This window comes from Mustela nivalis, assembly GCF_964662115.1.
Source record: "Mustela nivalis genome assembly, chromosome: 3".
NCBI lineage: Eukaryota > Metazoa > Chordata > Mammalia > Carnivora > Mustelidae > Mustela > Mustela nivalis.
The window spans coordinates 140,080,955-140,100,856 of record NC_139022.1 but is presented as its reverse complement, the minus strand read 5'-3'; the positions used below and the strand labels follow the sequence as shown (position 1 = coordinate 140,100,856).

Sequence of the window (19,902 nt, the reverse complement as noted above, 5' to 3'; positions counted from 1 at the left end):
AAACATAACAAAGATAAGTACAGCGTATGTTCCTAAGAGTTCAGCCTGAGGCATTTACTGATGATTTTCTGGTTCTTTTATCACACTGAGGTTTCTGTGAGCTCATTGTCAACCTAATCCTTTGCATTTCTGAATGGGAGCGCTGTTCTTCCGACTCATCTCCTGAGTCCTGCAGAGGCTGTGTGGTTCTTCCGACTCATCTCCTGAGTCCTGCAGAGGCTGTGTGGTTCGTTGGGGGAGAGGCGGAACGGATGATATATATACGAATAATCACACTTCACTGATCTGCAAAGCTTCAGTGGAGCACTGAAGGGCAGCCACCATCACTCCTCTTTAATCTTAAGGAAATTGAGGCCCAGAGACATGCAGCAACTAGTCCAAGGTCACACAGCCATTAAGTGTGGAGCTGGGACTTGAGCCCTGAGCTTTTGGCTCTAGAGCCAGTGTTTTTTCCTCTACACTAAAACACGGTGGAATGAGAAACCGGAATGTTTCAAACTTGGCACGTGGGACCTCCAGAAATTCCATTAGTCTCTCTAGGCCTCAGTTTCTTGTCAGTAGAATGGGGATAAGAAGAGCTCCTTTGGAGCTACTGCAATGATTAGGTGAAGTATAGTAGGCACAGAGTGGTGGCCACAGAGACTATTCCAGTAATGGACTGTCGTAGAACACAATGAGTGACCACAATGAGTGACCACAATGATAGACAGCGATGTGGGTGGATCTTGGCAGGATAATAGTAAAGAAAAAGTCAGAAAGATTACCTATAGCATTGTATGCCCTCTTAATAAAGTTAGAAACAACTATAGGTTTTTAAAAAGTTTTTGTGGCTATGTCTAGTTGCAATGGCACTATATATAAGGGAAAACAGGGTGTGACAAACAGCATTCAGGATGGCCGTTAGGCTGGGTTTCAGTGCCAAGAAGCACGGGATCGTAGTTAGATGTAAGATATCATCTGAACCCCGGCTTTTGCTTTGAATGGCAGATTTGTGGGTCCTTACTACATTAGCAAAAATAACTGATCATATAAACAAATAAGTAAATACAAGTGGAGAATGTCTGAAAGAGTGAAGACAGTGTCTCCTGAAGCAAGGGTCAGGATTAACTCAATTCTTATCCACCTGAAGTTCTACTTTTTTTTTTTTTTTAAGATTTTATCTACTTATTTTAGAGGCCAGGGGAGCATGCATGAATGGGAGAAGGGAGAAAGGGAGAGAATCTTTAAGAAGACTTTCTACCCAGCATGAAGCCCAGAGCCTGATGGTGGGCTCTATTTGGGGCCTGATCCCACAACCCATGAGATCGTGACTCGAGCAGAAACCAAGAGTCGGATGCCGGACTGAGCCACCCAGGCGCCCCCTGAAGTTCTATCCTGGGTGGCTCAGTGGGTTAGGCTGCTGCCTTCAGCTCAGGTCATGGTCTCAGGGTCCTGGGATCAAGCCCCGTATCAGGCTCTCTGCTCCGCGGGGAGCCTGCTTCCCTGTCTCTCTGCCTGCCTCACTGCCTACTTGTGATCTCTCTCTCTGTCAAATAAATAAATTAATTAAATATTTAAAAAAAAGAAAAGAAAAGAAATCAAGTGTCAGGCACGGTGCCCAGCTCGTGGGAAGCATTCAATAAATGCTCACTGTCATTCTTGGATAACTTTATTATTATCTGCACACACTTACCCAGATGTCTTCAGTGTCTGCCCCAGGGTATTGGTGGGATGGGTCCTCAAACTCAAACTTCTCAGAAGCAGAAAGCCCTGTTCCATCTAGACCTCAGGCCCGGAACCTGTGAATGGACAGCAGTGGGGAAAGTCCTGAGGCGCTCACTGCTGGTTCTAGCAAGCTTTGGGGGTAAAGCACCCCCGTTAGAAGAAGAAGGCCAGAAGCTCTTATAATGCAGCAATTGGGAGCTTATGCTCTAGAGTTAAGTCTAGGTTTGAATCTGGGTTCTGCTGGCTGTGTGCCTTTAGGCAAATGACTGGGCATCTCTGAGCTTCACGAGTCAGGTGTAAAACAATATCTACCTCACAGCATCATTATGAGAATTAAGTGAGGTCATCTAGACAAAATGCTTAGCACAACATCTGGAACATCACTTAACAGCTTAAAAAATACTACCTGCTTTTATCATTGGGTATCCCGGGCCACTCTCTGGACTGCTTCTGCCCCACTCTGGTGAAGGACATGGTGCAGACTGCCTTGGACGGAAGCAGCCGCCATCTTGTGCAGGGGACGAGCATGTGTGGGTCACAGTTTTCCACTTCCTTCTGGAACCATTTCCTTTGTGAGCTAAACAGGGAGGAATCTGCAGACAAAGGAACAATTCTGGGAGAGCCCAGTCCCACAGCCAAAAGCTATTTCCTCGGAAGTCAGTGGCTTGCCCCACCCCCTCCTGTCTGGAAATGGCTTCCCTGGTGGCCCAGGGCTGGGACACCAGATGCCCAGAGTGAGGGTGCTGCTGGTGGATGGGGGAGCCTGGGCAGAGCGGCTGCTAGAAAAGCCATTTAAGATTCGGAGGTTCCCTGAGCCTGTCACCCTGGCCTGAATCCTACCAAGAGAGTCCCATAAAAGGCCCCTATGACCTGCTTCCCAACTAACCTGTGACCTCCCTGACCTCTGTCCTCCCTGTCTTCCTGAAATAACAGATCAGAGAATAGTGCTCCCCTAACATCCCTAATAATGATCCACGGTTTAAAACCCTTTCTCTCCTCACACGAACTGACACCTGGACCTCCTGAGCCCCTCCTTACAGAGCGGAAGTGGATGCACGGACGGTTGAGTGACTTACCCCAAATTCCTCCCTAGCAGATGCGTGGCCCCAAACCAGTTCTCTCATATGAACCCCCAAGTCCTCCCCCTCTTCCTTCCCTCCTCCCTCCCTTAGGATTCTGCGCTTCTGGCTTGTGGAGTCAAACCTGTACTATTCTCTTCAGCATAAAGGATATTGTGTTTCCTGCACCAGCTGTAATGAACATGCACAAAGCCTTCCAAGGTGACCCTCCCTGGCCCTCCCTCACTCAGGGGCTATATTTAACTCCTGGAAAGCAGTCCGCGCCAAGACATTGGCTTTGCAGCTGGGTTTCTCTGCTGCTCCTTTTTCATTCTTTTCCAGCCCACATGACCCATGGTCTTCCCCAAACACTCTGGGACAACAGGAAGTGTTTGTTTTAGTGACCAATAATGCTGGTCCAACCAGCGCAGTTCCCTCTGCCATTGTGCCCACTATTTGGCCTTCACCTGGGCTCCAAGAGAAGGGCTTATGAATTCAGAGGAAGTGAGGTGTCCCTGTGGCCCCCAATAGGTAGATTTGGAGCAACTTGGAAGAGACTGTGGGCAGGAGAAGGAGAGATGTCTGCACCCACAAATTCAGGGAGAATTCTGTAGGCATTTGGTGTGCATTTAGCCCAGAGCTGGGCAGCCAGAAGTACTGCCATGAGGGACCGCTGGGGCGGGCATCCCTGAGGAGCTCCTCCTTGTTCTTCCCACTCTGGAATCTGGAGTTCCCACACCTGCAAAATGGGGCTAGCCCATCTTATCATAAGAATTAAATTGTGTGAATAATACAAGTAAATCGTTTAAAGCAGAGGGTAACACAGAATAACAATGCGAGAGTAACATAAACAGCCAACATTTATTGAGAACCTACTATGTGCCAGGCACCATAGTAGGCACATTTCCATGCATTAGGGCTCGTTCCCACAGATGAGGTACATAGGTTCATAGGTCTCTGGTGATGTACATGAGACACATGTAGTAATTTAAGTGTCCCAAAGGTGCACAGCTAGGCCGTGGGGGGTGGGGTGGAGGAGATAGGACTTGAACTTAAGTAGTTTGGGTCGCTTAATATATGTTAGTCATTATTATTTCCCAATTCCTACGTTAGGATTAAAATCCACCAACTACAAAATGTGCATCACTGAATCCGTTGGCAGCCGTATTCACACGAGGGATATAAGCTCAACCAAATAGGGTTTGGGGAGTTTAGCCAAGTGGGAAAATGAACCTCTGCTTTCTTCTGCTCCCGGGACTATTATTACCTGCTTTTTTTTTTTTCTTTTTTTAAGCATCTTTTTATGATGCCGACCCACTATTAAAGACACGGTTTTTCAATCACATTAACTACTAGACTAGCAACTCTTAAGTTTGCATCAAGAATTCATTGATTCCACAAATAACTTAAGCATGTACTCTGTGTCAGGTACTAGCAAAAGCTGGTGCTATTCCTGCCCTCAAGGCATTCAGGCTCAAGTTGTGGGAGCTGATGTTAATTGAAGAAATGCATACTTAAATGTAACATTTCACCATGGCACATACCAGAGAGAGAGTGATGCTATCATACTATAAAATAGGGGGACAGATGTGGTGGAGAAGACAGGGGAAACTTCCCTGAAGCAGTCACGAGTGAGCAGAGAGTGGAGAAGGGCATCACTGGTTGGCAGGAGAAGGGAGTTCTGACAAGCAGAAGGAACAGCGTATGCAAAGGCCCTGGATTAAGAGGCTGAGGAAAGGAGCATGAAGGCACAACCTAGAGGAAAGTTTTTCTGGAAAGGCCTGCAGAACTGGAAGTCCACAGGAAAGGGTTTCTCTTCCTTCCCTTCCCCCTACCCAAACATTGAAGTCACACCTGCTAAGTAGACTGCTTGCCTTTTCAGGGTGCCTTGCCTCCCCACCCCCACAGTGGAGTCAGACCTCATGAATGTGCTAGCTTATTGTAGCACTGAATACAGAAAGTCATCTCTCAGATCATGACCAAAAATTTTTAAAGTAACACATTGGTCCCTTCTCCAGCTCAGGAGCTGGAAATTGGGTTATTTTGCTGTTTGGAAAATGAGAAAGAAAATTTGAGTAAACAAACAAAACAGGTATGCCCTTTGTAAACACCACATACTGACAACTTTCCTGTTTTCCATTTTTGAATCATGCTTGTTGCATGTTCTCTGACTTTGAAGACAAAGAAGGATGAGTTATCTTTGTCCTAGAGAGGCTTGTCAAAAAAGGAGATGGGGGAAAGAGAAATTGTATTTCCTCCCACTGCTTTGCATTTAATGGCGTTGTAACTTGCAAGCTGTTTCCAAGCATTTTTGTAAATTCCATAGTCTGAAAATTGCCCAGGAATGAGATCAAAAGTCAGGGCGCCCACTAGGCTGGCCAGGTCATTGCCAAAACAGGGGTTATTATTCCTGTGGTTTGCAGAAGGTTAATTATTCACTTCTCTTTTGTTTCGGAAATTAGACTCTTTTACCTTTGAGATCTCTATATAATTCCAGCCTTTGCCATAGAACACTTACCAGCTATGATAAAGACCTTTGGATTGAAAACTTCATTCATAGTGCATGGGGGTACAATCCTGAGAGCAAGCAACAGTGCTTTCTGCCTGTGGCTTATTTTCTGCTCTGCACCATCTCATTTTGATTTAAATGAAGTGGTGAGGGTGGAGGAGTGGAGAGAAAATTGATCTTAGTTGGGTACTCACCAATAACAAGTAAACACTTAGTGGTCTAATCTTAAATATTTTAAAATAGTTCCTGATTTTATTTGGCAAATTTTTTTGAAACCTAATGAACAATTATCACACATCTTGGGTTTCCGAGCCTGTCTGTCCACTTAGTGAAAGATTGAAGTTTTATAAACAATGATTAAACCATTTCTTCCTGTTGTTTTTTTTCCCCCCTCGCTGGAATTCACTGTACCTCCCTAAGGCTCAGCTAAACCAAACAAGATCAATGAAATGTATTCGTGGTTCTAAATAAACTTTAGACACAAAAGATAATGCTGTCCTGATGCCCTAGTCTGTCCTCAGAAAGCAGGCAAGACCTGGACCAGGAGTGAAGATGGGAGGGGGCCGGTTAGGAATTGGTGAAGGAGATTCTTCCTGACTAGGGACCCTCCAAATGAAAGATGTCCCCTCATCTGGAATGGGGGGTGTTCTTAAGGTAGGTAGGAGCCCCCTGAGGAAAGGGGCTCCAGCCCTTCCTACTGCCACAGCTACCCTAAGCTCAGTGTCAGGCTCAGAGCTATGAACTGTCATTGTGGCAAGGCTTGCAGAGTCCCCGTGTCCTCTTGTCCCCGGACACCCCCTTCCTCCCCTCCCTTGTGCCCCAGCACCCGAAACTCTCTGGAAGTCACACGTGAATGGCCAGGCATCTGTCCAGAGCACTGAGCCCCCGTGCGTGGCTTCCTTTCATCTTTACAATGACTGCGTGAAGCAGTTACTGTGATGACCCCCGGGGTCTGCAGATAGAGAACTGGAAGCTTGGACGAGTTAGGAAATTTCCCCGGGGGGCCACCCCTGGAAAGCAGCCAAGCGAGGAGGGGCCAGATGGTGCACGGTCCGTGCTCTCGCTCACTCTTTGATGACTCCGCCAAGTCGCAAGCTTTGTGTGACTTTAACACTAGGGACTTTGATTTTCATTTCATTGTGGTGCCCTAGCTAAGTCAAAGAACCTCTCGGACCTCCACTTGTCACGTCTTTAAAATGAAAAGGTTGGACTAGGTCATCAAAATGCCACGTTGGCTAAAAAATGCTTATCCGACAGCTACTGTGACCGAGACACGGTCCCTGTCCTCATGGAGCTTGGTACCCAACTACAGCAGATCTGTGGCCAGACAGCACCTGAGCAGTGCTCGGGAGCCAGCACAGTTCAGAGGCGGTCAGGAGATAGCAGCCCTCGCGGCAGCAGGGCCCCGACTGAGTGCAGGCTCCAGGCACCGAAGACCGAGCACTGCACACACTCAGCTGCCTCGCTTGGCAGGGATCGGTCGGCACTTGGCCTCGCCTTGCCGTCAGGGTGACAGACAGAAGGCCAGGGTGCGGAGCTCCCCAGCGTGCCATCTTGCTGTCACTTGGAAGCAGTAGCTGGAGAATTGCAGGGTGCCCGGTCTGACCGCAAGGGCCCATGCATGGTGCTCCTCTCCGCCAGACTCCCTGCTCTGGCTAGTTATAATCTATGGGAGCTCCTGTTCCCACCTGGACTTGCGGGCTTTCTTTCTTTTTTTTTTTTTTTAAGATTTTAGTAATTTATTTGACAGAGAGAGATCACAAATAGAGAGGCAGGCAGAGAGAGAGAGGGAAGCAGGCTCCTTGCTGAGCAGAGAGCCCGATGCGGGACTCGATCCCAGGACCCGGAGATCATGACCTGAGCCGAAGGCAGCGGCTTATCCCACTGAGCTACCCAGGCACCCTGGACTTGCAGTTTTTCTAAGGTGAGGTCTGATGACAACTTGGGAGCAAAGGAGAAACACCTTCCCATGTTCCTTGGGTTCACAAACGTGCCTTGCAGTGTGGGTTTTCTGGCAGAGTAGCTTTCATGGGTTGAACCTCGGAACCACCTGGAGTGCTTATTAAAATGCAGGTTCTGGGGCGCCCAGGTGGCTCAGCTGGTTAAGCGGCTACCTTGGGCTCAGGTCGTGATCCCGGAGTCCTGGGATCGAGTCCCACATCCTGAGCAGAGAGCCTGCTTTTCCCTCTGCCTCCCACTCCCTCTGCCTGCGCTCTCGCTTTCTCGCTCTCTGATAAATAAAGAAATAAGATCTTTTAAATAAAAAGAATAGATAATAAAATGAAATAAAATGCAGCTTCTTGGTTCTCAGTAGAGGGTCTGCAGAACCAGAAAGCCCAGGGAGGAGATCCAAGAATCAGCCTTTCCAGCAACGCCCCTGGGAGAGTCTCCTTCTTGCTAAAATTTGAGGCTGCTGTCCTGGCCGTCTGTTTGAGGCCTGGCAGAACCCCTCACCATATGCACTATGCACATACGATTTCTCTCCACATTCAATTCTGCCACCACTTAAATCCCTGTGGTTTCAGTTCTCTGGCACTAAAGACGAAGCTGCCACGGAAGGCACTGCCACAGTCGTTGCCCCTGAAAGCCAGTTTTTGGAAGGAGAGCTTGGGACTGCCTTTGAAGAGCCGAGCACCCGCTGAAAACCCTTTTGTGCCCAGGAGGTATAAGGGGCTCCCTGGGATGAGATCCTGCTGTTGAAGCCAGGTAGATGATTTGAGAAGCTTGTTTTGCTTCTCTGAGATCTCGAGAGTGAGGGCTCTGAAGTTCACAAACAGGCCCAGAGCAAAGAGATGGACTGAGCAAGAATTTCAGCTCCCCAGTAAGGGTTATGGTCCCCAGGTCGGGAACCCAAATGAAATCATGGCCCAGAGCCCTCAGCAGGAGGGTTTTGAGGGGCTACTTGCCTCTTCCCTGCCCCAGCCTGGCCTCCACTGCTGTGAGCCCACGTTTTCTGACGGAAGATTCCAGCACAGGATGTACACTGTGACGTTGGACAGACCTGGGCTCCAGGGCTGCCCTTACCAATTACTAGCAGCGTGGCCTCGATTCTCCGAGCCTCTGTTCCCTCCCTCGTTGGGGCACAGAGCCCCACACTACGTCCCTCCTGTGCAGCTTATGAGGCTGAAATGAGAAGGTGAGCCTTAAGTGCCCAGCACACAGTCACTGCTCTGCCTTGGGGAAGGGTTCTCGCCCATTTGCCCGCTGCAGGCTGAGACGCCGCCTGTGGCTCACGCTCCCTCCACCAACCAACTCTGGAAATGCTGGGGAACTGTCCCTCAGCCACCTGCTCCCTGCCAGGTCCTTTCAGGCTACAGAAGCTGCCACAGATCCTGGGCAGCTCCTCACTGCCCATAGGCTTCTCCCAAGTTCACTCAATTTCCTCCTTCTCCTTTGCTCTATTTGGACTTTTGTGATCACGTCTCCATTCAACAAGAACACTTAGAAGTCAGGGTCCCATGTTAAGAATCCCATTAACAATCAGGGAAAAGAATTTAAAGAGCCGTTAACAAAGTTTAGGTATTAAAACTCCCCCACCTTTCTGTGCAGAGAACTCACTCGGAACCTAATTGTTCTTACTTTGGAAACGATTGCAACAAACCTCAAATTAGTAGCAGGAGAGCTTTTAGAAGCAGGAATCTAAGCTTTGGCACATAAGCTTTGGCTGATAAGAGCAGGAAGAAATCGTCGGGACCCCAGAGTGAGATGAGAGGCAGAAAGGGCAGGAGGGAGTTGGGGAGAGAGGGAGGGAGGAGTGGACACAGGGACAAGACTTAGCAATCCAAGGTCATTCATTGAAGGGCCACGATTCTCAGAAGGGTGTGATTGGGGATGCTTCCTGGGAGTCCGCAAGGTCAAACCTACTTTTCTATGATACTCAGACCCAATATGCCTTTTTTCACTCCCATTCTCTCGAGGTTTACTGTGGAGTTTTCCAGAGGTTGTGTTGTGTGATGACACAGAAGCTCTGAAGGCTAATGGGATATGTGCTGGTGTGTTCTTGTGGTTTAAAATTTCCTCAGCCTTAATTGTGAATACAGTTGATACTGGTAACTGTAAGGCACATAGGACAAAAGTTCTCTGGCGCCGTGATAATTTCCTAACGTGCAAAGGAATCCTAAAGCCAAAAAGTCATGAATTTTCAAATAGAAACTATGGCTGCAGGCCATGAGAAAGCTACCACAGTCCCCCATGGTGTCTTCCTGGGAGTGTTTACCATGGCCTCCCTCATGAGTAATTAGGGGTGTGTGTGTGTGTGTATGTGTGTGAGGGGAGCATACCCACTGAAACAATCTTACTCATTTTCTCAATCCCCTGAGTGGCACACAATTAGCGCTCAGTCAATATCTTAGAACTGAGTTAACCGACTTTCAGTGTGTCTGCTGAAGGTGCCCGAGAAGTCTGTGATTCCATTTGTAAAGATTTCCTTTGCCACAGCTAAAATCTACCTAAGATGTTCTGATTTTAAGTGGTTTTCTACTTTGAGGAAGGAAATCTTTCCATCAGAAGCCTTGCTCAGGGGGCACTGCCAGGGCTGGGGCCGTGGAGAGAGCAGGGCCTCTGGGTCCCTTGCACTTGGGCTGCAAAGCAAGTGGCGCCCCCTGGCGTTGTGCGACTCCACAGCTCTAGGAATCACGTGTGTGACCATCCCGCAGCCTCTCTTGGTCTTGGTCCTCTTCTGGAACAAAGGTACCCCAGCAGGACCTGCTTACAGATGAGACAGGGCAGTCACATCCCCTATCTCAGTGCCCAGCAGCAGAGAGGAGCTCACACAGTGGCCGCTGACAGCATCAGCTCTTAGCTCCTTTCCAGCAGGTTTAAGGTGATGACGGAATGCTACAGAGAGATGGCCACATCCCATTTTTTCCAACAACTGCCACTATCTGTGTGTACGATTCTAGTTTTTAAAAATCCTGGCCGTAGTCATCTGCTCATGCTCTCTCTCATGAAACACATATGGAGAGCCGGCACTGAGCAGACCCCAGACTAGATGCCGAGGAAGCTGAGATTCCTCGGGCGGTCTGCCCTATCTAGAGCCTCCCAGCCTGCTGGGGAAGCAGACAGCTCTAGAGACCCACCCAGCATAGACCAGCATGCTAAACACTGACAACGGCAACAGCTGAGTTGGCGTGAGATTTCCTCTCTATAGGGCAAGGCACTCCTCATGCATAACCTAATTATCTTCCCAGGAACGCTCTAAGACAAGTGCTATTATTACTCCTGCATAGAGGAAGAAACTGAGTCACAGGCTAAGTACCTTTCGCAGGTCTCACCATAATGAATGGAGTCTAAACTTGAACCCAGCAGATTGGCTCCAGCAGTTATTCACGAGGTTATAGCCCCTCTAACACACCCAGACCCTATAACTGTAAGTCGGAGTCTGGTTATTTCTTTAGGAGGGTCCAGGGTGGAGAGAAGCCCATGGGGCTGGGAGCCCAGAGACTATAAGCCAGAGGCCTGGCTCTTCGGTGACCTCTGTGTGACTGCAAGCAAGACACCGCTCTTCTCTGAGCCTTGGTTTCTTCTTCTAAAAAGGAGGTGTGCTCGTGGGACCGATCTCAAAACTCGTTGGTATGGTTGTATGCAGTCCTGCAAGGCAGTCTAGTGCCATGGTTAGAAGGGAGGGAGCTAAGGCCAGATGAAGTGTCATTGGCTGTGTGACCCTGGAGGAGTTACTTAACCACTCTGAGCCATAAAATGCTCCATAGTAAATTTAAATGCAATTATAAGTATGGAAGGCTTAGTTCAGCTCACGAGAATTGTTCAACACGCTTAGCTTTTAGTATTCTGCACAAGTGACTAGCAAGTCACAAAGCAGGACAGTACTACTACTGTACAAAGCTGGTCTAAGGCGAACCAAGTCCCAAGTTACTGTTAGGGACAGGGACACATCAATGACATCATGGTTGCGGTATGCTCTGGTCTTAAAGGACTGTGTGCTGTGGGACTTGCCACTCGGTGTGGTCTCAACCAGCGACGTCAGCGTCAGCCCGGAGCTCGCTGGCAGTGTAGAATCTCGGGTCCTGTCCCAGACCTGAGCCCGCCTCTGCATTTTGATGAGCTCCCCAGGTAATTCCTCTATACCCTGAAGTTTGAAAAACACTGGTAAAGCACTGAAAGACTGGTGACAACGGTTTGGGGCCTGGGATGGGAAGGGTTAATGTTTAGTTTGGCTCCCACCAAGGCACCGGAAACAGAAGGTTCCAGAGATTGAAGCGTATGAACTGATGGGACAGGAAGGCTCCCTTCCTGCCTGTGTCCTGGATGGCCAGGGGCTCCAGCCCGGAACCTGCACTGAGCCCCGAGCTGCAGCGAGGAAAGAGACCTGGGCCTGGACAGCCGAGGGCATGCTGGGACAAGGGCAGGCCGAGAGCCTCTATTCAGCTTACCTGGGCTCACCAGGCCTAAGCTGGGAGCATGTGTCCTCAGGCCAAGGCCGTAGGAGGTCTGAGGGAGAGTGGGAGGCGCAGCGGAACATCATGGTTAACTGAGCAGGGCTCTCCCTCGGGAGGTGAGCGGACAGCCCGGGGACAGCTGTGGGAGGGCTTCTGAGGTCTCCCTGTCACACCCGCCCTGCCTTTGGCCCGGGCTGCCCTGGCCTCTGGTGGATGAGGGCAGGGCTGGGATCCTGACCCCAAGCCTCCCTCCCCCGTGCTTCCTTCTAGTGCTGGAGCAGCTGCTGCCTGAGCTCACGGGGCTGCTCAGCCTCCTGGACCATGAGTACCTCAGTGACACCGCCCTGGAGAAGAAGATGGCTGTGGCCTCCATCCTGCAGAGCCTGCAGCCCCTCCCAGGTCAGCCACCGACCCTCTGCCCCCAGCTCCTCAAGAACCTTCAGGAACTCCCCAGGACCAAAGCCTCACAGTATGCCACCAAACACTTTCAGGGCCTGACCGGTGTCCTCAGCCACTTTGTTCCTTCTCCATCCTGGCTCTTCATACCCCTCTCAACTCGACCCACTAATGCTCATGTACACAACACAGCTGCCACACACACTCACACACACACCATGCTCACTCGTGTGCACAACACAGTCTCACCGACACAGGACAGCCATAGCAAATATGCTGTCCCGTAACACATGTCCCACACGCACCAGCAGCACTCTCTCCCCGACGCAGCTCACGCGATATACGACACACAGCACACCCAGGTACACCTCGTGTACCCCATGTACTCTCATGCACGACACTCACACACAGCACACACATTGCACACACCCCCTCCGCGAGCTGTACCCGGCCCTGTGGCTTCCCTCATGCCCCTCCAGGAACCCCATGGCTTCTCTGCCCCACCGTCCGCTCTGCAGCAAGGGCTCCCCACTCCTGCCTGTGCTCAATGCCCCAGGTCAGCCCCGCACTCAGTAAACTCTGACAAGCCATAGTGTGCCCATACAGTGTTGTGGGGGTCTGAGGGTTGAGGGCCTGGGCATCACTCCTGGGTGACTCTCTGAGCCTGTCCTCCAGGGACAAAACAGGCTGATGTCATCGGCAGGCCTCACAGGACTGTGGGAGGGTGGGAGGGGCGGTGGTCTGCCAGCCATGCTTGGCCCTGCCCCGGCCCTCCCCAGAGCAGCCTTATGTTCTGTTTTCTGTACCGTGCTCTGAGCATCCTTTCCTTTGGAGAAGGAGACGCTCAGGAAAGAGCTAAAAATCAGAACAAAGTTTGAAAACCAGGGAACTCATTTAGGTTGTGCACATGCTTTGTCAAAGGGGCCGAGTCCTGAGTGGGCTTGTGTCCCGGTGGCGGGAGGGGGGGACCCGGCCGTCCTCAGAGTGGGCAGCAGCAGACCACAGCCCCCTCACCGCAGCTGGGCTCTCCCACTCCTCACAGCCAAGGAAGTCTCCTACCTGTATGTGAACACAGCAGACCTCCACTCTGGGCCCAGCTTCGTGGAGTCCCTCTTTGAAGAGTTCGGTAAGCGGCCGTCTCCCAATCCCAGCCGGGCGTTGTCCTCTCCCTGCGTGTGCAAGCCCCCTGGCCCCGTCTCCGGAAGGGTCCTCGGATTGGGTGGGAGTCTGACTCTTAACGTCGCAGCACTGAGTCACAGTGGGCAAGTCCCTTGGCCTCTCTGGGCCCTGCCCGGTCTGAAAATCCAGTCAGAATCTCTATGGTCACCGGAAGTCATCCCCAGGATTTTAAGAAAGATAGGGAGGAACGCATAGGCCACAGAAGACGCTGTCGCTCTGCTGCTCAGAGCTGCTGGTGGTGGCCGCCTGAACTCTGGGCTGAGCCTCCCTGCCCCCCAGCAGAAGGAGAGCTGCCAGGGGGTATGGGAGCAGCCACGCCGGGCAGTGGGCAGGACGTGTCCCAGCCCTGCTCCCTCCCAAGGGAAGATAGCACTATTCCTCTTTGAGAAAGTTGCAGGTCAGGTGAAAGTTTCAGGGATGGAGAGACTGAGGGAAGACACAGGGCCTTCATGACCTACTTCTTGAAAATCCCCAAAGCACCACACCAGATACCATCTCTTTTGGTCCTCTTGGTAACCTTGGCAGACAGACAAGGCAAGGGATTATTGAGACCAGTTTACAGAGGAGAAGACCAAGTCTCAGAGTGATGGGGTCGCTTGCCGAGGGTTTCTAACGAAGGAGGTGATAGAGGCCTCCAGACCCCAGGTCCAGGCTTCCTCCCATTCTACTGAGCTCATCCCTGGCTTCCTCTGCCCCCATGGCCTGCCCCTCGGTAGACTGTGACCTGAGCGACCTCCGGGACATGCCAGAGGATGACGGGGAGCCCTGCAAAGGAGCCAGCCCTGAGCCAGCCAAGAGCCCGTCTCTGAGACACGTGAGTCATGGCCTGGGTTCCCACACCCTCCGGCCCTCTGTCCCTCTGAAGTGGCCAGGAAAGCTCTCCGGCCAATGCCTAGGACCCCCCGGCTGTGCAGGACCCTGTTCTAAGGGGAGAAACGGGCGGTGGGAACATTTCAGTGACCCATGGTGTGCTCACCACGCCCACACTGAGCAGGGATAATGTGGTGAACTGCCCTGTCCCTTCAGGCACAGAGGACACCCACCCGCCGCCAACTTCTGACTGCCATAATAAATGTGGAGTGAGTGTAGGGAAAGTTGTGGGTCAGGGCTTGGTGGCCTCTGCCCTCCTCCTGCTGCCCTGTGGTCTTAGATGAGCCACCTCCCCTTTCTGAGCCTGTTTTTCACTTGCAAAATAAAGTTTTGGGTCATACCTGGGGTTCCCTGCCTTCGTCCTTGGAACTAAGGCAAGGGGCTCATAATCACATTGAACACTGCGTTGACTGCATAACTCACTATCTTCATCGCCATCCAATGGTACCAACTGTTGACCCCTCACTGCGTCCTTTTCATGCTCACAATAACTGAACAAGGTTGGCACCGTTGGTATCCCCATTTTACAGATAAGGCTTAGCGTGAGTACACATGTCAGTGCCCACAACTTGTGAGCTACAGAGCTTAATCCCGGTGAAGTGGGGGTGCCCTGGCCTCAGGGCCTAAGCTCTTAGCCATGAGGCCGTGCCACCTCACTGAGTATTGTGTCTTCCACATGCTTGTCGTGCTTCCTCACAGGTGTGCAGACATGTTTGCAGAGCACTGCCGAACTCTGGCGGTTTTTTATCATTCCACATGGGCTTACTTCATCAAAAGCCTAATGACATCTGTGTGACCTTCCACTAAACTTTTAGAATCTCTCAAGAAGTCCCGATGCTGAAATGAGTCGGACAAGAAATAGAGGACCAGGTGGCCTCTCAGGGTTCCCACCTCTGCCCTCTGCCCCTCTGTCGGAAGTTCCTGCTTCACATCTGCATCCCCCCTCCACCTCCTTGGGGCTCCCGCCTCTCTCTGCCCCAGCCTCCTCTCCATCACCCCACCAACTCTGTCCGCTCTCCTGGCCTTCTTGGTCTTACCTGCCTCCTTTGTCCCCCTTCAGTCAGCCGACCTGCCTCCACCGCTTCCCCAACGGCCCCCACCAGAGGACTACTATGAAGAGGCCCTACCCCTGGGACCAGGCAAGTCCCCTGAGTACATCAGCTCCCACAGTAAGTTTCTGGTCTCCCCACCCCCCACAAACTGGGACTCCTCTCCTAAAGCTCCCGTGTGTCCTGCCAAGGCTGGAGCTCCAAGCCCAGCACCTGCCCAGTCCTCCATACAACCAGGGTAAAAGCTGCCTGAGCCCCCAGCCTCTCTAAGGGGAGGAGGCCAGTGGGCCTAGTCCCAGTGATCAGGGACTTGGTTACAGCCCCAGTTCTGTCCAGCCTTGGACATTCCCCTTCCCTATCCTGAAAATAAGAAGGGGGCTGGATAACATGCATGTAATCGTGCAGGGACGGAGGTCCGCAGCCGGGCACTGTGTCCCAGTTCCAAGAACTGAAGCCGGGGCTCGCTATGTGCTCCTCCTTGGTGTACCCCATGAGCTGGTTCATACTTCAGCCCCACCACGTCTTGGGGGCAGATTGAGTTATTAAGTTAACTCGGAGGATAAAAAAAGCATGTGACCGAAATCAAAAGGTCTCCGAATAGAATGTGGGCACCCCAGGGAATTCACGAATTGATATAGGAACAAGGACGAGAAGCCTTCCTGACATTTAGCTCAACACTCCTTTCTAAAATTTCTATATGAATGTTTTGGAGTTCTAACATTTATAATCTAATAATAGCATAAGCCTGTAAGCAGTCTATCCACACACATATAATGGACCCATGCATACATGGAAGTACATTACATGGTTACTTTTTTACTGGTAGGTGAACACCATAAAATGAAATAATTTAGAGGGCACTGGTACAAATGGCCTCTGAAAAATCTCTTAAATCAGCCACAACGGACAGTCATCTTTCCATGGGTTTCCTCCAGCTCGGAAACGAATTGCTGTTTCTTTGCGGATCAGCCAATCCACTGGCTGGGATGGAGCAAGCCAACAAGACATACCAAGAAACTATACTACGGTTTTTGGATGACCCAACATTTGTAGTTGAACTTCTAGAATGTAATGTTTATGTGGTGTTCCACTCTCACTCAGTAGCACAGTGGATTATACTCCCAACTGCCAAAAAAAAAAAAAAAAGAAAAGAAAAGAAACGGGTCTGTCTGTGCTGATCAGAACTGAATTCCAAGATACCTTCATTAATCAAAACCTCAAACACAGAATACTACCTATTATAGGATTCCATTTGTTCCTGAATGGGGTACGCATGCACTTACGCATGCATTTTAGCAATTTTGCTAGGATGTGCAAGGAACCGTGAACAGTATTCCCCTGTGGGAAATGAATAGACACCTGGGGGAAGGGAACATAATATTTTCCCATTCATCCTCTTTTATACTGATCGTGCTTATCACCATGGGCCTATTTTTTTATTGTAACAAAATATACGTAACATAAATGGACCATTTCAACTACTTTAAAGTGTCCAATCAGGTGCCTTTAGTAGTACACTCACCGTGTTGGGCAGCATCAGCTCTACCTCGTTCCCAAACATTTCATCACTCAGGGAGGAAAGCAAGTACCCATTAAGCAGTCACTCTCATTGTCCTTTTCCCCTGAGCCCTTGGCAACCACCAATCTGCTTTTTGTCTCGGTGGATTGGCCAATTTTGAATCTTTTATATAAATAGAACCGTACAATGTGTGGCCTCTGGTGCCTGGCTTATTTTCCCTTAGTATACTGTTTTCGAGGTTAACCCGCATCACCACGTGAATCGGTACTCCTCTCCTTTCTATGGGCATGTCGTGTTCCATTGTACAGATAGTTGTTCAGTCCTTTGTCAGTTGGTGGATATTTGGTTTTTTTCCACCTGGGGCTACTGTGGCATGTTATTTTTAGGATGAATCAACTAGTGAAAACAAAGTGGAAGGGTGGGCTTAGACCAGGTCGTCAGTGGTTCTCTTTGGCCTTGAAAGTCTTGCAGTCTGTGTTGCTGCAAGCGGCTATTTGGATCCGAAGCAGGTGACTTGGTTCTATTTTATCCACTTGAGGACAGGAGAGGAAGGTGAGGACAAAGTGCTGAAGCTCAGATCAAGGCCCTCCACTGAGCGAGGTTCCTCTACCTTCCCCAGGAGCTGACACTCCTCTCCACTGGGGCAGCGGGGATCCTGGGGCAGGAGGGAAGGGCGGGCCTCAGGAAGGGCCAGGGAGCTTGACCAGGGAGAGGGTGCCAAGCCTGTCGGGGAATATCCTTCCTCTGACACAGTGACCAGCCCTGCCAGGTGTTCAAGTGTGCTGCCTGCGTGTCCCCTCCCTCTTTCCCATTGCGCCCCGCCCGCCCCCCTCCATCTCACAGGATGTCGCCGGCATCTGAGGCCGCAGAGGACCTGCTGGGAAAGGCAGGCTCTGATCATCACTAGGGAGATAGCACTAGGTCTCCCAGTCGCTGGGAATTTGAGTGCTGCTGTCCTCAGGAAACAGATGGATGGCAGGGGCCGGGAGCCCAGAGCAGCACTTTGAAGAACAGTGTGGTGTGAGAGCCAGTTGGACTGCATGAAGGAAGTCTTCCTGGAAGAGGGGATGTGCATCTATTCCCTAAGCTGACAACCTCAGTTCTCATGCAGCCTTTGTCCCTAGCAAACGGTGTATGGCCCCAGCATCCCCATCTGTAAAATGGGCCTCATACCTACCTCCCTGCATTGTAGGAGTCAAAGGAAATGGTAATAATCATGACATCTCGCATCTGTCTAGCGCTTTTTATGTGCCAGGCATTGTGCCAAGAGCTTGTATGCATTGTATCACTAGTCCAAAGTGGGAACTGCTCCCCTTACTGTAAGGTGAAGAACCTGAAATGCAGAGAAACTGAGACTTTTATGACCAATAAATGGTGGTGACAGATTCATCTCAAATCTGGTCAAACCCAAAGCACATGCCTTTAACCCACCGATCTTCAGAGTGTGCCCCAGGGACCATCTGCATCAAAATAACCTTAACTGTTTAAAAAAAAAAATCTGATTTCTTGGCGCTCCATATAGTTTCTATTTGTACAGATTTTTAATGTCCTAATAAGTAGGGTTTTTTTAAAGATTTTGTTTATTTATCAGAGAGAGAGAGGGAGAGAGAGCGAGCATAGGCAGACAGAATGGCAGGCAGAGGCAGAGGGAGAAGCAGGCTCCCTGCTGAGCAAGGAGCCCGATATGGGACTCGATCCCAGGACACTGGGATCATGACCTGAGCCGAAGGCAGCTGCTTAACCAACTGAGCCACCGAGGCATCCCTTATTAAGTAGGTTTTTTTTAAATGTCAATTGATCAGTTCGGTCCCCACCGGTGAATCAGAATCTCTAGGGAGATAGCCCAGGGATCTGCATTTTAAAGAGACCCCAAGTAAATCTGAGCAGAATACAATGCCACATAGCCCCTCCCCTGCACTGTGCTCCCCCCTGAGTGGGAATGTGCTGGGAACATTCCATGGAACATTCCAGCTGTTGTGTTCACTATTGTATGCGCTTCCATTACCTCCTCTAGTCCAGTTCCTGCCCATAGTCACAAAGGTTTGGGAGAATCACTGTCACAAGAGAGAGCATATGTATCAGGAAGGGAGCAGAAGGACCGAGGTGGCAGAAGATGAGGGGGTGCTGAGCCCAGACAGCTAGAGCAACGTAGAGGGAGAGGGCTGTGACCAAGACACACACACACACACACACACACACACATACACACACACACCAGTGCTGTGGGATCACTGAGGAGATGCTGACCATTCTTTGTCTGAGAAGGTCAGAAGAAGGATCTTTGAGTTGGGTATTGAAGGATGAGTAGGAGTTCTCTAGCAGAAGCTAAGAGAGCACACAGAATAGCATGAACACAGCCCTAGAGGTGTGACAGGGCCCAAAAGGGCAGCTCCTGGTGATAGGAGCACAGAGAGCTTGTGGGGAGCTAGAGCAGATGACATACAGAGAGGAGGCCCCTTATCCTGGCAAGGGAGCTGTACTCTATCTTCCCCAAGGAGGGGCAGGGTGTCTGGAGTCTTCCCCTGAAGCCTGCCTGTCTTTCTCCAAGGTGCCGCTCCTTCCACCAACCCCACAGATGGCTGCAGCCCAGCCCACTCCATCATGGATGGCTACTACGAGGATGCAGACAGCAGCTACCCCGCGACCAGGATGAATGGGGAGCTAAAGAACTCCTGTAAGTACTGGGAAGTTGTTCAGAATGGCCCTAACCTCAGAGAACAGGCCTTGACCTGACCGTTGGCATGCACATGCACACCAGCCCCTCTGGGTCACCATAGAGGCCCCAAGCCCTTGTACTCAGTGATCCCAGGGTTCAGTGGAAAGACCACCGGCATGGGAGTCAAGAGCCCTGGATCTAGCTTTTGCCCTGACCCTTGGTGACTGACCTTGAATGAGTCTTATTCTCTTCGAGCCTCCAGTTGCCTTCAGTATAAAATAGGCATTTGCTGGGTGCTATGAGAGTCACCTGAGACTAAGGACATGACAGTGACGGGGTATGACAGTAGCTGATGTTAGCGGAGCGCTCACTGAGTGCCAGATACTGGGCTGAATGCCCTGTGGTCACTGATCCTAATAGCCTCATGAGGGAGATAGTGTCATTGACCGTGACTGTCTCTCTGATAAGAAAACTGAAACTCGGAGAAGTCACCGAGGTCACAAAGCCACCAGTAAATCTGTACAACACAGTGCCCATGTAGGGGTGTAGAGATCACCACGATCACAC

General features: G+C 50.6%; 1 protein-coding gene across 2 annotated transcripts in view; it reads left to right on the top strand.

The window, feature by feature from the left end:
• AFAP1L1 (actin filament associated protein 1 like 1) overlaps window positions 1-19,902 on the top strand; it is a 57,341-nt gene that overhangs the window by 13,191 nt on the left and 24,248 nt on the right. The window contains exons 1-6 of one of the 2 annotated variants that reach the window (XM_082726288.1): window positions 11,524-11,782; window positions 11,937-12,065; window positions 13,105-13,188; window positions 13,958-14,055; window positions 15,172-15,280; window positions 19,228-19,353. In XM_082726288.1, the coding sequence (XP_082582414.1) occupies window positions 11,689-11,782; window positions 11,937-12,065; window positions 13,105-13,188; window positions 13,958-14,055; window positions 15,172-15,280; window positions 19,228-19,353 (640 nt within the window). In that variant the 5' untranslated portion in view covers window positions 11,524-11,688. Of the gene's footprint in view, window positions 1-11,523; window positions 11,783-11,936; window positions 12,066-13,104; window positions 13,189-13,957; window positions 14,056-15,171; window positions 15,281-19,227; window positions 19,354-19,902 lie in introns of those variants that run through there. The other variant, XM_082726289.1, reaches the window with a different exon arrangement.